At 37.0% G+C, this 15,928-nt stretch overlaps 5 protein-coding genes across 5 annotated transcripts; 3 read left to right on the plus strand and 2 right to left on the minus strand.

Annotated features, from left to right (window-relative positions):
- The first annotated feature begins 5,019 nt into the window (after positions 1-5,019).
- F4807DRAFT_440075 (uncharacterized protein) lies at positions 5,020-6,361 on the plus strand. The gene has a single exon (XM_047999262.1). It carries the CDS (start codon positions 5,124-5,126, stop codon positions 5,943-5,945), a length of 822 nt encoding a protein of 273 aa, XP_047850672.1. The 5' UTR covers positions 5,020-5,123; the 3' UTR covers positions 5,946-6,361.
- Positions 6,362-6,601: 240 nt separating this feature from the next.
- On the plus strand, positions 6,602-8,410 carry F4807DRAFT_440077 (carbohydrate esterase family 3 protein). Its single transcript, XM_047999263.1, has 4 exons — positions 6,602-6,855; positions 6,917-6,934; positions 7,078-7,413; positions 7,630-8,410. The coding sequence occupies exons 1-4, from the start codon at positions 6,778-6,780 to the stop codon at positions 7,918-7,920; spliced, it is 723 nt and encodes a 240-aa protein (XP_047850673.1). The 5' UTR covers positions 6,602-6,777; the 3' UTR covers positions 7,921-8,410.
- A 444-nt stretch (positions 8,411-8,854) lies between these two features.
- F4807DRAFT_440085 (FAD dependent oxidoreductase-domain-containing protein) lies at positions 8,855-11,502 on the minus strand. The gene is made up of 3 exons (XM_047999264.1): positions 11,066-11,502; positions 10,227-10,993; positions 8,855-10,147 (listed from the first exon to the last, which is right to left on the minus strand). Exons 2-3 carry the CDS (start codon positions 10,860-10,862, stop codon positions 9,575-9,577), a joined length of 1,209 nt encoding a protein of 402 aa, XP_047850674.1. The 5' UTR covers positions 10,863-10,993; positions 11,066-11,502; the 3' UTR covers positions 8,855-9,574.
- F4807DRAFT_440088 (uncharacterized protein) lies at positions 11,503-12,590 on the plus strand. Its single transcript, XM_047999265.1, has 2 exons — positions 11,503-12,030; positions 12,165-12,590. Exons 1-2 carry the CDS (start codon positions 11,742-11,744, stop codon positions 12,329-12,331), a joined length of 456 nt encoding a protein of 151 aa, XP_047850675.1. The 5' UTR covers positions 11,503-11,741; the 3' UTR covers positions 12,332-12,590.
- F4807DRAFT_440091 (uncharacterized protein) lies at positions 12,591-15,587 on the minus strand. Its single transcript, XM_047999266.1, has 3 exons — positions 14,630-15,587; positions 12,901-13,827; positions 12,591-12,841 (listed from the first exon to the last, which is right to left on the minus strand). Exons 1-2 carry the CDS (start codon positions 14,931-14,933, stop codon positions 13,295-13,297), a joined length of 837 nt encoding a protein of 278 aa, XP_047850676.1. The 5' UTR covers positions 14,934-15,587; the 3' UTR covers positions 12,591-12,841; positions 12,901-13,294.
- Positions 15,588-15,928: the final 341 nt, after the last annotated feature.

Here is a 15,928-nt window from a genome sequence, read left to right on the forward strand (position 1 = left end):
AAAAAACCTTATAATTATAACGTTAAAAACGTTAAAAAAAACATTAAAAATAATATTTATTAAGTTAACGGACCTTTTAAAAGGAATAAAAATAAAAGCAAATTAAAAAATAATAAAAAAAATTTAAACCAAGGGTTCATTAAAGGATTTAATAGGAATAAGTTTAAATCCATTAAATAATCTTTTAATATAAAAGATAAAAATTTTATTACGTTTTATTTAAGGTTTATTTTTAAAGGAAAAAATAAAATAATTTTTTTAAAATTTAATCCTTTTATTATAATAATTATTAAAGTTATTAAAATTATTAAAATTATAAATATTATAAACTTTATAATTAAAGTTTTAAGTTTTAACGGCTTTATAATTAAAACCTTTAAACATTTTAAAATCATAATTAAATTTAATAAATTTATTAATTTTAAAAAACTTAATATAATACTTAAAAAAGGACTTAATAAAAAATTTAAAAAAACTAAGAAACTTAAGGCTTAAAACATTTCTTACTTTAATTTTACGTTTTTAAGGCCTTATAAATAACTTAAAACATTTAAGTTTAAAATATTTATTAAAAATGTTATACCTTTTATAACACCCATTAAAAAAATTATATTAAAACTTTATAAACGGCTTAAAACATTTAAGTTTATAACATTTATTAAAAATGTTATATTTTTTATAATATTTATTAAAAAAATTATATCCTTTAATTTTATTATTAATTTTATAACATTTATTAAAAAAATTATATCTTTTAAATTTATATTTAATATTATAATAAATATATATATATAAGTAATTATTAAACTATAACATTTTTATATAATTATTTATTTATTAAATCCCTTAAATAATAATAATAATTTATTATAAAAATTATTTTATAATATTATTATAAAAACCATTATAAGGATTATATTAATAAAACGGTTTTTATAATTATATAATATTAAATTTATTTCATATATAATAAATAATTATAATTAATTTATTAATTATACCTTTAATCGTAATTTAAGAAATATAATAATAAATAAAAGGTTTATAACTTTTATAAAATTAAATATTATAAAACTTAATGTACGCGTTAAAATTAATAAATATAAGGATTTTATATTAAAAAATATATTATATATATTTAAAATAAATATAAATATTATAAATAATATAAAGCATTATAATTTAAAGGGTTATATAAAAAGAAAAACGTTATATAATAAAGTTAATAAGCTTATAATAGTTTTAAATTTAAAAAGTTACCCCTTTATTTACATTAAAATTAAAAAAAATAAATAATATTTTAAAAACTTAATAAATATAATATTTATAATTTATTATATCATTAAAAATTTAAAAGCCTTTTTAAGGGTTTTTAAATTTACGGATACATTTATATTACCCGTTATTTTTTCCATAAAATCCTTTATAAACTTAATAAATAAAGTTTTATTATAACACGTTAAATTAAATTATTTAAGTTTTTTTTTATTAAAAAAAATTATTAATATAATTAAAAAAATGTTTAACTTTAATTTATTATAAAATAAATAATTATATTACGAAAAATGTGTTATATTTAAAATAATTAAAAAGTTAAAACCCATTAAAATCTTTAATTTTACAAGGGCTTTAAACGTTATAAAAAAAGATTTATTTATTATTTAACTTACACCTTTAAATAAATAATTTATTTACCTTATTTTAATGGATAAAAAAACTTATTATAAATGGATTTATTAATTATTTAACAAGGAAATTAATACATTATTAAAAGTTTTAAAATTTATTTTTAAAAGGTTTAAAAACCGTTATAATAAATATTTAAAGCGTTTTTATTTTAATAAAAGTATTAAAATAAATAACAACGTTATAATAAATTAATTATAACGTAAAAAGATTAAATTTAATATATTTAACTTTTATATATTTAAATAAAATAATTTAACGAAATATTTTATTAAAATAATTATTAAATATTTTAAGGTTATAATATAAAGGGTTAATGTTTTATTACATTTATAAAAATACATTATAACACTTATATTAAACTTTATTAATAAAATAATAATAATAAATAAAAACTTTATTTTTTATTAATTATTAAATAATAAATTAAATTTTATTAAAACATTTTATATATTTAATTTAATAACTTATAAAATTATAAACTTTAAAACTTTAATAATTAAATTTAAATAACACATGAATAAAACTTATAAATTAAAATTATATATTAAAAAAAATATTATTTTAAATACTTTAAACATTAAAATATATTAAGTTTATATACTTAATTAACTTTTTAATAAAATTATATAAATTAATTTTATAAAAGTTTTAAAAGTTATTACATTTATAACGAATAAAGTAATCCTTAATTTTAAAAGTATATAAATTAAAAAATAATTCGATTAAGTTTTTAACTTATTAAAAAAAGTTATTAAATTATTTAAAAATATAAAGCTTATAAAATTTAAAATTATTAAAAATATACTTAAAAAGTTTATAATTAAAAGTTTAATTAATAACTTAAAATTAAAATTAAAATTAATTAATATAATAATTAAAACCTTTTTAACATTTATATATTAAAAACCTATTATAAATTTAAACCTTAAATTAAATTTAAAAGGGGACTTTATGGATTTAAATCCATTAAATTTATTAAAACTTATAATGAAATTAAAAACCTTTTTTCTTTTTACACCTTTTACATTTATTATAATTAAACTTAATTCCTTTATAAAATTAAATTATATTAAAATAATAATAATTCATTTAATATATATTATTATAATAAAGAATAAACTTAAAATAATAATTAAAACTTTAAAATTTTTTAATTTTAAATATTAGTTTTAAATTATTAAAATTAAATTTAAATAATTATTAAAAATAAAGGTTTTTAAATTTATATTAATTAATAAATGTAAATAACATTTTATATTATTTCGTTAAATATTAAAAACTAAGTTAAATGTTTTAAAAAAAAATTTTAAATTTAAAATTAAATTAATAATTAAAGGGTTTAAATAATTATTTAAAATGGATTTTATTAAAACGTTTATTTTAATTATTATATTTTTTATATAACGTATATTATTAGTTTAAGCCGTTATATATAATTAAGATATAAAATAAATTAATTTTATAAAAGCTTTTTTTAATAATAAATTTAAAAAATAAATATTTATAAAATTCTTTTAATTATTTAAATTATTATTAAAAAACTTTAAAATCTTAAAATTAATATTATAACACGGGTATAACTTTAATATTAAATAATTAATCCTGTTAATTTAAGCTTTATATAACTTAAAATAAATATTTAAAAAATGGCAATTAACGTTATTTAAATTATTTTTAAAATTAAAATATAAACTTTTAATTAATGATTTATTAATACATTATAACGTTAAATATAATACGTTTATAATAACGTACGTAAATAATTATTTAATTATAAGACTTAATAATTATTATATTTAAAAACTTAAAATTTAAATTAATAAACGTTATTTTATTAAAAATAAAAAACTTATTATTTAATTTTTAAAGGTTAAAATTAAAAAAAATAAACTTAATAAAACTTTTTATTTATATTAATGGTAATATATTAAATAAACTTTAAAAAAATTTAATTTAAAAAATTATAAACCTATTAAAGTTTTTATAAAAACGGGAATTATAATATTTAAAAATTTTAAAAAACTATTTTTATTTATTAAAGTTAAGTAATATTAAATTATTATAAAAATTATTATATATTTAATGTTAATTATTAAAATTAATATAATTTTTATTATATAATAACTTTTAAAATATATTTATAAACTTTATAAAGCTCATTTTATAAATATTAAAAACTTATTAAAATATTTAAAAAGCATTATAAACTTAATTTTATATTATAAATTTATAAAAAAAGATTTAATATATTTAAAAAAAGTTAATAATAATTAATTTTTTAAAGATTTAATCCTTTTAATAACTTTAAATAATAATTACATAAGTTATAAAAACACCGTTAAATTAATTTAAAATTATTTAATTATAATTATTAAAAGCGTTATAAATTAAAAAAACAAACGGGTTTTTATAATAATTTTATTTATTATTAAAACTAAATATATAATTTTTATTAAAATAATAAAAAAAATATAATAATTAAAAATTTTATATTTAAAAATTAACAAGTTTTTTAATATATTTATTATTTTAAAAAATAATAATATAAAAGTTATAATTATTATTAAAAACTTTAAATATTATTTTTATATTAAATATGTTTTAATTAAGTTTTAATATATTAAAAAAACTTATAAAGTTAAAAAAATTAAAATTAATTATTTATTTATTAATAAAATGCCCGTTAATAAATTAATTAAAACTTTAAAACTTTTAAAATAAATAATTTTTCAAAGGATAATAAAGTTTAAAAACTTAAATAAATAATTTATTTAATAAAAAAAAATATTAAATATAAAACATTATTCTTTATATTTAATATTATATTATAATAATTTAAAAAACTATTAAAAATAATTATAATAATTATTTACAACGCTTTTTATTTATTACTTTTAACATATTATATTTCATTATTTTTAATACATTAATTTATTAATTAATAAAACATTTATAATTATATAAACTATTATACATTTTTTAAGTTTAATAAACTTTTAATAAAATATAATAATAATATATAAAATATTCCTTAATAATAATTTACACTTTTTATAATATTATTAAATAATGTTTTATGCCTTATAAATTTAATTACAAGACCCGTCTTAACACTCTTGCTTCCCTGCGTTTTAGCACTGATTTTATTAATTTAGTGTATATACTACACTGACCTAAGTCCAGTTCTAATACTTATTGTTTAATGTTGGTGGTCAAAAAAAGTCTGCTGCGGCCACATCATTGAAATCGATTTTCGGGAGGGTCGTCAAGATGTTGCCTGGCCACTGCTATAATACAGCGAACGCCGTAATCCCTCTGACTACCTACCTACCTAGGGGTACATAAATCACCCAACAGTAGGTACTACGTAGTACAAAGCGTGCCAAGAAAATGCGATTTGTGGCTGTACACCACGTCGTTATAAATCTGTACTTATGCTACAAACATCAGTAATCAGATTGACCATTACATCCCAAATTACAACAACTCATTTGGCAATCATGTGTTCCTTTGCTGATGAAAAAGCTACCAAGGCCGAAATGCATGCACGTCTTACCACGGACGCCAAGTCCAGTAAATCTAGCTGGACGCGCACCTCCAAACCCGTTCTCGCCATCCTTACTCTCCTGTCCCTCGCCGGCGCTGCCTTCTACTTCTACCAAAATGGTGTCCCCTTCTACCAAACACCCACATTATCTCCTTCCTGGAACGATGAATCTGAATGGCCCATCCCCAAGATCCCAGGCCCTGAACTCCCCGCCCCCGTTGAGCCATTCGAGCCTCTCAAGCGCTACAGCCTCGACTACGGCAAGGTCGCTTGCTGGCAGGACGGCGGCGTGTGGATCAAAGAGCTCACGCCCGTAGAGATGTCTTCTCTGGGTATTGACCGCTTCCGGGACACCGCCCGCGCGCTCGAACAGGCGGACGAGGACGCGTTCTGCACGCGCCTGCGCATGCACGGCGCAAGTTTCTGGCAGCTGCCGCCACAATGGCCCGAGCATATCAACTGGTGCGACGCCATGGATGATTGTGTGAAGCCGACGAAGAAGGTGAGCCTCGAGGTCGGCTTTCCGACGAGCGGCGGTGTGTGGATGCTCGATACGAGTCAGGGGTGGGAAGGGCTGTACCCGCAGAGTTTGGGCCTGCGAAACGCGCTTACGATGGACGAGAGGTGCGAGGTTATCAAGGACCTAGGCGGACGCTTCTCCGAGGATATCCAGGCGTGCCCAGAGATGGCTGCTTTATTAAGACCATAGAGGGTGTGCAGGGCCCGGAGGCGACGGCCAAGCAGGGGGCGTTGCTTTTGATCCTGCAGTACGCAATATGTTATTCATAACCAGAAATATCACGATATACCGTATCCTAACGAGATGTCGTCCTTGGTCACGTAGGTAGTTTAGACTGCATTCGGAATTATACCAGAATATTCAGAGCCACCGTATCAAGACCCAAAGATCTATTCATAGCCCCTGTAGTTAACTACGTTTCAGGGAGATCGTGTTGGGGAAAACACGTGGGATGCTATATTTGGTAGGATTCAATTATTTCAATATGGGAAAGCCCTCAAATTGGCGAATCAAGAAGCTGGGCCTGTTTAATGGTTTCAGGCGGATATATTGAAAATTTAAGGTATCATATCCCGTTTCTCGAATCTACAAACTCAGTTTGCCAATTTCCTACATGATCAGGGTGTAAGGGACTATATTCCACGTGGAAGCCATGTGGCCATGAACCCGGCTGAAAGGAAACTCCGCCAATAGGCCTCCATAGCCTCCAATAGCCTCCGTAAGCTCGGAATGATCGACTCCGTAAGGTAGGACGCCATTCCGCATATTCGTAGTAACGGTCAATTTAGGCACCTACATTGATTCTGTTGTATAGGAGATAATGCAGCCCTTTAATTTAGCCGTTCTCTCAGTGGGAATCCAAGAGGGACACAGGGCGTATAATCTACCCCCTATGCCACAGCCATGATAAGAACAGAGCTGGCAACTATATAAGCCAGACTGAGAATAACGTTCAACCGAGGAAAATCGTCTATTCTGTTCCAAATCTCTGTCCAAATCATTTTATAGGTACCTAGTCATAATGCTTTGCAGCAAGTTCCTCCCCTTTGCCACGCTTCTGAGCGCTGCTGTCGCTCAGAATGCTACTCTGCGATATATGGTAAGTTGCTTCCTAGTAAATTATTTGAGCACCATAACATCTTAGCTAACTACGTCTTAAGCCGTTTGGAGATAGCATTGGTATGTGAGAACGTGTGTTGTGGTTTTCACTCTCGACGCCCTGGTACTACAGCTAACATGTTGACAGTTAGTCGCATATTTCTAAATTATAATATCCTGGAAATAAATTATGGATACTAATACCCCGTATCCAAACATGTAGACTGAGATTATCTGCTGGAGAGCTCTGCTCTGGGAGAAACTGAAGCCCACCGAATGGGGATCCGTCGACTGGGTGGGATCCGGCAAGACGGAAAACAACTGCGGAGACACCACATATGACCGCGACAATGAGGGTCACTCCGGTTTCTTGGCCATCGACATTGCGAATAGGAAGCAGCTAGTCGGCTGGCTCCAGACCAACCCGGCCGATGTCATTACCATGCACCTCGGAACCAACGACATCGTACAGCAGAACAAGGCCGTCACTGATATCCTCGCGGCTTTTACGACGCTAGTAGGAGTTATGAGGGACAGCAACCCGAACATGAAGATCATCGTAAGCCATCTCCAAGCCATGCTCACTGCGCCCCCTCTCCCTTTTTAAATTCTCCTTGGGCATGCACATCGTCAAGTAAGATGTTGTCAGGTGATACCAGCTGGCAGACGGGTCCACTCACCCCCCCTATTCATCTTGTGTAACCCTACCCAGATTACAGCCAAGTTCTTAAACGACGTTTCCAGCTAATCGCAAAAACCCCCAACCAAAAAACAGGTGGCCCAAATCATCCCCATCGGCCTCGGCAGCTACAACGCGCAGATCCAGAGCCTGAACCAGGCGATCCCGGCGTGGGCCGAGGGGCTCAACGCGACGGAGTCGCCGATCTGGGTCGTCGACCAGTACACGGGCTTCAGCGCCGCGAGCGACCTGCGCGACGGCGTGCACCCGAACAAGGCCGGCGACACCAAGATGATGGACGTCTGGTACCCGGCCCTCGTCAACGCCTTCGCCGTCGCGCAGGCGGAGAAGAACGCCGCGGCCGCGGCCGCTGCCGCTCTGGAGTAGGGCGGTTCGTGGAAGACGAAAGCGAAGGCAAAGGCACTTGGACTGGAGAGGTGGTGAAATTATCTGGAAGTACTTGTCCCAGGTTATGTATGTACTTTCAGTTCGTGTAAATATTGCTTGGATATTGGTAGCTTGGTGCCGCCGAGAAGAAAAGGAGACAGGTATATGCCTACTCACATTCTCTCAAAATCCCTATGCTGGAATGATTTGTTAATTCAAGATGACAATTGTGGACGGAGGTGCTCTGAGAGCCGCTTAATCATACCCAACTTGATGCAACTAGGTAGACATGGAAAGGGGTCGAGGTCGAGGCGATAGGAAATACGATTTTACCCCTGAGCCTCGAAGCAGCATCGATTCAAGTAACTTGCTTAAGCACATAACCATCGTGCCATGAAACTACGACGACAGGACGAAATATCACGTGGCCAAAGCACCAACTACAATCCGCACCGTCACCAACCGTCGCGCCGGGACACCCACGCGTACGACGCGTTCCCCGGGCCCCGTGACCCGTGACTCACTCCCGGACCAAGGTTTAAATAATAGAATAATACCAGCATGAGACATGGACCAACAAGAGCCTCCTGACCGATTGGCCAGGGCCCGCATATGGCGCAACGGTTAGGAGTGTAGGTCAGTAAAAACCCCGCCGCTATATACTATGTAAGGGTTTTTCGTAGGCGGTCAATACTCCACATCGACGATGCTGGGGAAGTATGGCGGACTTCGGTGATTCGAGGACCACAGCTTCCAGTATTCCGCTGAGCTTTTTGCCTTTTTTTGGTTTTCTTTTCCTTTCTTTTTTTCTCATCGCTACTTCTTCTCACTTTCCATCACAACCTGTCCCATTTGTTATCGAGTCAAAATAAAAGCCTCCTATATTTTAACCCCTTCGCAAAATCATTTTTTTCCCTATTGCTTGATATGCAAAACCACACTAATGTTGACACCTAATAAAACAACCTGGATATGTAAGCAATCATCCGCTGTTAATTATCTATATCCGACAACGCTATGGTACATGGATGCACAGTTCAGCCCGTAGACCTTTGCAGCTGACAAGACTCCCCTAGAACCCAAACAGAACTGAAAATTTCGCCTTGATCAAAAGATTATCGCTATCCTAGCTATTCACAGAGCTGCCCTCGCGTATGGCTTAGAAGGCAGGCATACCATAGAATGGTACCTACCCGAACATTGGCAGGATGGCTGGATCAGACGCCGTGGAATCCACGTCGTCGTCGTCGAAGACCGGCTGGACAGCGCGTCTGGAAAGCATAGCCCAGAAGAAACGAAGGCCAAGGTTCATCAGGGTGGCCTTCCGGACTCTTTTCGACGTCGGATACAGCTCGGAGGGGAACCATGCATCAAGAGGCCCTGCAGGTCTTCCCACAACCTTTGGCTGGTCGACCTTCTCGCGTTGTGCGAGCATGACGCCCAGTGCCGTGCCGCAAAGCCAGGCCAACATCAAGCCGTCGCCGTTGTAACCAGCGCAGATCCACTCGCCGGGATTGTGATTTGGATACATTGCCTCGCTAACAGCGGGCTTGCGGCCAGTCAGGCTAAAATCTAGCCTTCCGACGAAGGGAAGTTGGTCTCCCGTGAGTGCTATGATTCCAGACCATTGTAATAGGGTCTTCCAGTGTCCTGCCTACGGATTCCGGAAGATTGTGGGGAGAATTCCTCGTAGGTGTGCTAATGGTAAGGGTTCAAGCCTGCTTTCATCCCATACACCGGGCGTGTTTGCTCCTTGACCCCCGGAGCGCGAGCAGCCTCCGCCGAAGATGACGTCTCCCTGTCTCCCGTCGACCGTAGGCCGTTGCATAGCATAATCACACGCGTGGCCGTAGAAGATGTGCCACGATTTCATGGGGTCTGAGTAAGCGTAGAGTTTGCCTGGTCTCATCATAGACACCATTCCGAGGACGCCGGTTAATCTGCCTCGCAGGCCCGGTACGAGCTCGGTTGCGAAAGCATTCGTAGCATGTACGACATGGTTACACTCCCATGTGCGGTTGAATAACTCGTCGGCGACGACTTCGAAGGCATAAGACCGACCTCTCAGTGCCCGTACACTCAAGACCGTTGCGTTGGTCCTGATGTAAATGTCGTGCTTATACTTCCGAAGAAGTTCGTCCCATACACAACTTACGAATCTGTAGGGATGTATTGCTCCGGCACGATACAATAAAGCACCCCTGACATTTTTGTTGACCTTGAATTCCTATAATTATATTAGTACTATCAGTTTTTATTACCATTCTCGTGAAACGCAGAAAGGCAGGTTGTGAAGCGGCGCTTACTTCCTGCACTGTGTGTGCGTCAAACTTGGTATACTTTAACTCCGGTATGTATTTCTGGATGGCATCCACTTTAGCGAAAGCACTGTCGCGTTCTTCGTCTGTAAGAAAGTAGTCTACGGTGTCAACTTCACGGCACTCGGCGATATTCCATCCCTTGTTTTCGCATAATTCCATCAATAATGGAATATGAGATAGCTGGAACTTTATGATCGCGGCGGCTCGCTCGACTCCATGAGATCTTCGCAGTTGGTCGAATTGTTCGTGAGGTACGATCTTCATATGCCCACCATTGCGTGACGTGGCACCGCCGCAAAGATCGCGGGATTCTAAGACGACGACACGGCGCCAATTACCTGAGCGACTGCACTCTTCCAGGTACGACCAGGCAATGGCTGCGGCAGAGATGCCGCTACCTATAATGACGATTTCGGTCCTGTTTGATGGCGGCATCATGCGAAGCTGAACGATGTCTGGGAAGGGAGGGTCGTCTTTCCAGTAGGTCCTGGTGGGATCTTGGGACGGAAACCCAGCCTGGTACCGCAAGCGTTTCATGAGAATTTTGAATTGCTCGCTCATGCTGCGGAACGCCTTGCCGGCAAGGGCGGCGCTTTTGGTTGAAGACTGGACGGCACCCATTTTGGCGACTAGATAAGTATTGCAAATGGATATGTATAGGTAAAGACTGTCTATCAAATGGACTCCAATAAAGAAAGAAATATCACCAAGAATGTTTGATATTCGAACGAGTGATTGTAATCAATTACCGTCTATTGAAAGATGAGAGAAAAGTAATACCCGTAAGCGTAGGAAATAGATGGAATTAGCTGTTCGTATCTTACATAAACTCATACCAATTGCAACTTCCAGGCTTCTTTTTTATTTAATCTTCGAGTAGGCGCTGTCGGTTGTTAAAAGCGCCATGTCTGTAGGAAAGCTCTCCCTACGAGAGCAGAGTAACTACAGAGCCTCGCCCAAGGTACTTTTTAGACCAGTACATGCATGTTCTTATTTCCAATATAAACGATCTCTATTCCGATAATTATGGGGATAATTGATGAAAGTCGTGATGGATGTTGACTTGATGTATATGGTTACCAAATAGCGAACGTCAAACTTGGCGGGGTTATTAAACCTCCAGAAAAGGACATCGTAGACAGTGACATCAGACAAAAAGGTAACAGCTTAAAATTCATAAGTGTATGAAGTATGCAGGTGGGTTAACTTCACAAGAGTTAATTGTCTCGTTCTTTCCAGTATTACATTTTTATGATGTTGATGAACATGATGGAAGGTTTGATCTGTTCCCATTTTCCGAATAATTATTCGGCAAGTGGTCCGTGTGTCTTAGCCAGGGAGCTAACTGGAACCTTCTATGAAGTCTCTAGATCCATCAACTGCAACCCATTTATGAAAGTCTGAATATTGAAATTCTCAGTATAACTTTCAGAAAGCTTAATAAATAAATCGTCTAGGATACCTAATGATCATATAGACAAACCATTAGCAAACAACTAAATGGTAAGAATTCTTCTTCAGCGATCACCTCTCAGAATCCTGAGCAGCAGCACCACACGTCAACTCTACCATCCTTCACTTCGCCCACTATCACAAAGAGCCATGTCATCAGCAGCAAACCCAAACACTGGCGCCAACTCACAAGAGACGGCACCCACCCAAACACAACACAGCGGGACCGAGCAAAGCGAGGCCTCGTCTCACCAGGCGCCCCTACCGCTCCCGGCACCGGACACAGATGATGCGACGCAGCTGCTCGTCGGCGGCGAAGGCGTCAAGCTAGACCACCGTAAGTCACAACCTCCCCCCTTTTCTCTTGCTTATTCTTGTCCCTAAATGCCTACCTACACATACATCCTACATAATGCATCCTTCAAGTTGAGTTGATTACCTATCCTATGCACCGTATTGACACCTGTGTAGTGGGTCCGCTGGTCGTCAACGAGGACGGCACTATGAGCCGCATCGCCAACTGGAACGAGATGGCCGAGATTGAGCGGCAGAATACGCTGCGCATCTTGGGCCGGAGGAACAAGCAGCGGCTCGACGCCCTGAAGGCGAAAAGAGCTCAGGCTCAAGCCTCTAGTTAGGTAGTTCGGGAATAGGGGTTGGAACATACCTCCCTACCTACGTACTACCTATGCAATTGTATCAAGTACAGCGTGACCTTGGGGATGAGTTATTGATCATGAAATATGAAAAGTTACGATTTCGAGGGTTAATGTATACATAGAGTTATACGACAGGTACATGCCATACGGGAACGCACATGCATAGTATGTATTATACATATTAGGACTACCTACATGTAGTGAACCAACAAATACATCAACTGATAACCGCCAGACCACATGTAGTACTTAAATGGTACCGTGCGGCCTTTACATATCCAATTTGTCATCTTGCCTTGACCGCAAATATGCCTTTCGTTGTTCAACAACTTTTCCGTGCAGCTGTGGTGGGTCTCAAGGAATCGGGTTTACTGATAGACAGGTCAAAGACCATCCGCAACACTAAGCCCAAACTGTATAGTATGCAATATAATAGTAGATTTGTAAGCAGGGTCAAAAACCCTCGGCCCAGGGTGGTTAGTGGCGGATCTGTCGGAATGTTAACAAAGATCCGGAGATAGACAACCATGATTTTCTGGGGCTCTGACCAAGTGCCGGTGAGGACGCCAGACAAGCCGACTGTATGTGAATCACACATTGGTTGATCGAGCCTCATACGCCCTCGATCGCTTAAAACCATATTGATTGTCATACCCGAGAGCAAGACGATGCATTAGCAATAATATAGAAGTGTCACATTACAGCAACACAAATATACCAAGTAGAGAGAGGTCAGATAAGCTTTTACACCGTAGCCGGGACATTACCCGTAAATCGTATATTAGACCCGTAAGCCTCGTCAAAAGTTGGTCTCAAAATCAGACATGATATATCCCCAAAATCGTAGCCCCCCTCCAATGGCGCATAGTCCATATTGATAACCCCTGAACGCCATCGTGAATGTTTCAAACAATGGAAAGGTATCTCGTTATGCCGCGTATGTTATGAGGCTTTCTCAGCTTCTGCCTTCGCATCGCTTTCCTTTTCCTTTGCGCCAGGCGTCTTCTCATTATGCTTCTCCAATAACGTGGAGATGATATTTTCGTTTCCGCCGGTCTTTTCCATGACGAGCTCTCTTAACCATTTGTTCTCCGTCTCTAGAGTTTGAATGCGACCTTCCAGTGTGCCGACTTTGTCGCTAAGCTCCTTCTCGCGCTTCTCGAGTGCTTGCTCACGAGCCTTCTTCTTAACGCGAAACCTTGCGCTGGCGGCCGTGTTCCGCCTCCGCTTGTCCTCTTCCGCGGCTAGACGCGACTGCTCCTCAAAGGAAAGCTGTCGTCGAGGAGGGGCGACGGGATCAGTAGATTTACGCTTCTCCCCCGTCTGCGGCACTGACTGGCCGTAGGTGCTGGAAGCCGAGCCATTGGGTGGGAAAGTTGGAGATGGCTGAATTGGTTGCAAGTTTCCCAAATTGTCTGAGAAGCCCGAGACGTTTGGCGTAGAATAAGGATGAAAGTCAAAACCGTTGAAATCGCCTGAAGACATAACGCGAGGTTAAAACTGTGTCCCAATTGACAAATACAAAACATACGAATGACAATGATTATCTGAGGTGCTACACATCATCGATGACGACTTAGTGTCGGTAGAGAGTATAAAATCAAGCCATGTTGCGAACTCTCGACAACGGGGCTTGATGGACTGGGTTCTCTCTTCATCTCGAAAAGGGAGCTCCCCAGATCACGAAAGATCACGGGATATTGCACCATAGTGCACCATAGCTCGATTGCGCCATAGCAGGGTAGTCTTTCGCGACCATAGCAGCAGGCACCTAAACCCACCGATCGCTGCAATCCAAATGCAACATGGAGTAGCCGGCACCAATCAACGCTCGAGCATGGATGGAAGCTTAGTGGGGCAGGATTGATGAGGGCCACATCGAGCGAGCCTGTGATAAGGCGAAGACCTCCGCTTGGTGGGATGCGGGTCCCCATCCCCAATCCAATCTTCCACCGACTTGGATGTTGCAGGCAAGGCGCCGCCTCCATCCCACACAAGACCATAGGCTATCTGGCTATTGGAGGCATGCGTCGGCCAGTGCCAACCAGGCACGAACTGCTGAGCGAGGCTGTTGAAAGACCCTTCGAAAGGCGCACACACGGCACACCATTGTGCAATTGTGCAACGCCGCATCGCAATGAGTAATGCGGGGAAGGAATAGCACAACCGACCATTGTAGATTGATTTTGGCGAGTTTTGGCTTTTTGCTTGGTGATATTGAATAATGAAATAATAGAACGAGCAAAAAGACAGGACAACAATAAAATATTTACTAACCTGGTAGATTGAAGTCAAATCCTGCCAGCTCTCCTCCCATAGATTCTTCTTCCGTAGGCGAAGTCGACACTTGTGTCTCTATGACGCTAGGAGCCGCTTCCTGCGGCTGTCGTTGCTGCTGTTGTTGACTCTCATTGGCGTCCCAGTCGATGAAATTGGTGTTCGTGAACATAGCAAGTTCCTCATCGAGACTTCGCAAGTTTTCCTCCGAGACTTGGGGCTGCTCTGGAACCCTATTGAGGTCCTGTAATAACTGCGACACGTTCACGGCTTGGCCGCGCCGACTGGAATAACTGGGCGGCATCTTTTCTATGATGCTTTCTCGGTTGGCCCCTCGAGGGCTTTGGATACGGATATTCTGTAAACTCGAATCGATGTTTTCGATATATCTCGGCCTCTTACAGAAAATTTCGATATAGATGTAAATGGTATACGACGACTCGGTTCGTCTACTTCGTTGACTTTGTTGGTGACAGATTTGTCATGGATGGAATAGAGAAGAAATTGACTAGAGGAATAATGGCGAGATGGTAGAATTTACCAGATGCAAAAAGTGGTACAAAGTTCAGGTGGGTCAAAGAGCGGCCGGACAAAAGCCAAGTTTGCTTCGTACTATGTAGGGTAGTCGCCGTCAGATACGGCCGATTTTGACCGATAGCTCTATGGGTCTTTGCCCAGGTGCTGACGCTCGGTTGACGTTTAGGGAAAAATCCAGAGAAAAAAAAAAGAAACCCGGGAGCCCCTCTAGCCCCTCTTTCCTAACCTTAAGAGGCTTCGTAGAATCTTAGTCAGTACCCATACATCTTTAAGTATTCTATTTCGGCGAACTTGGTCAAAGTGTTAATTACTGATGAGGGTTGGAGAAGTTGAGGATTTAAGAAGGAGTATGGATTGATTATTAGTATTATCTGATTCGAACCCTTGCAGTTGGAAGTTGCAGCACATGAGATGACAAGATGGTTCCATCAATTGAACGGTATGGGTGTATGAACGTATACATGTACAGTACATATGCGTACTAGACCGAGGGTATAATGCCCGCGGCGGCTTCAAACGAGTGGGCTATTAGTCAAGCAAATCAATCCTGGCCAATCAGAATTAACTAAGATCTCTAGACTTCCCACAACGCCCACATCGACTGCGTGTATGTATACTAACCCCCACTATTAGTTCTGTCTGGACCCTGACTATCCTATGTATTCTAACATTTCTTGCATGTGTTCTTTTATTAAATACCTAGGGAACTCAACCAAATTGACGGGACCTGCTTCCCGACAGCATTACCGCTCATATTCTCGC

The sequence above is a fragment of the Annulohypoxylon truncatum genome (assembly GCF_022578515.1).
Source record: "Annulohypoxylon truncatum strain CBS 140777 unplaced genomic scaffold F4807scaffold_36, whole genome shotgun sequence".
Lineage (NCBI taxonomy): Eukaryota > Fungi > Ascomycota > Sordariomycetes > Xylariales > Hypoxylaceae > Annulohypoxylon > Annulohypoxylon truncatum.